Source organism: Elephantulus edwardii, unplaced genomic scaffold, assembly GCF_000299155.1.
Source record: "Elephantulus edwardii isolate Elephantulus edwardi_28Jun2011 unplaced genomic scaffold, EleEdw1.0 scaffold00009, whole genome shotgun sequence".
NCBI lineage: Eukaryota > Metazoa > Chordata > Mammalia > Macroscelidea > Macroscelididae > Elephantulus > Elephantulus edwardii.
The window spans coordinates 9794943-9795359 of record NW_006399759.1 but is presented as its reverse complement, the minus strand read 5'-3'; the positions used below and the strand labels follow the sequence as shown (position 1 = coordinate 9795359).

General features: G+C 50.4%; 1 protein-coding gene across 1 annotated transcript in view; it reads left to right on the top strand.

The window, feature by feature from the left end:
- The window catches only part of LOC102868980 (inhibitor of growth protein 3-like), a 29588-nt gene extending 29416 nt beyond the window's left edge, over positions 1-172 (top strand). The window contains exon 2 of the mRNA XM_006880712.1: positions 158-172. Coding sequence (XP_006880774.1) covers positions 158-172 — 15 coding nt within the window. The remainder of the gene's footprint in view (positions 1-157) is intronic.
- The last annotated feature ends 245 nt before the right edge of the window (positions 173-417 follow it).

The window sequence follows — 417 nt, the reverse complement described above, 5'->3', positions numbered from 1 at the left end:
GTCCATGAACAAATGGAGGCTTGAGGAATTGTTTTAAACCTAAAGTCTATGTGAATGCGTACTTCAACGATTTGGGAATGCTGGGACTTGGGAGTCTGTCCTTTTCCCCAGGCTTTTTCTCTTGATTCCAAAAAAATAAGCCTTTCCTCCCATTTAGACCTTTGAGGGCTAGACAGAGGCGGCTCAGGAGTTGTCTACTACTTGGTGGGGCAATATGAGAAAGGAGCCATTAGGGAAGGCAGCCGGCTTGTCACGGCCCTTCAGGAAAAAGGCCAGCAGCTCCCCCTTCCCCTTCACGAAGATAGGACCTCGCCTCACAAAGCGGAAGCCGTACTCCTGGAGGATGACTTGGGTTTCTTCCACTACCTGGACAGAGAAGAGGAAGACAGTGTGGGGTTATGAGTGAGTGACGGCAGC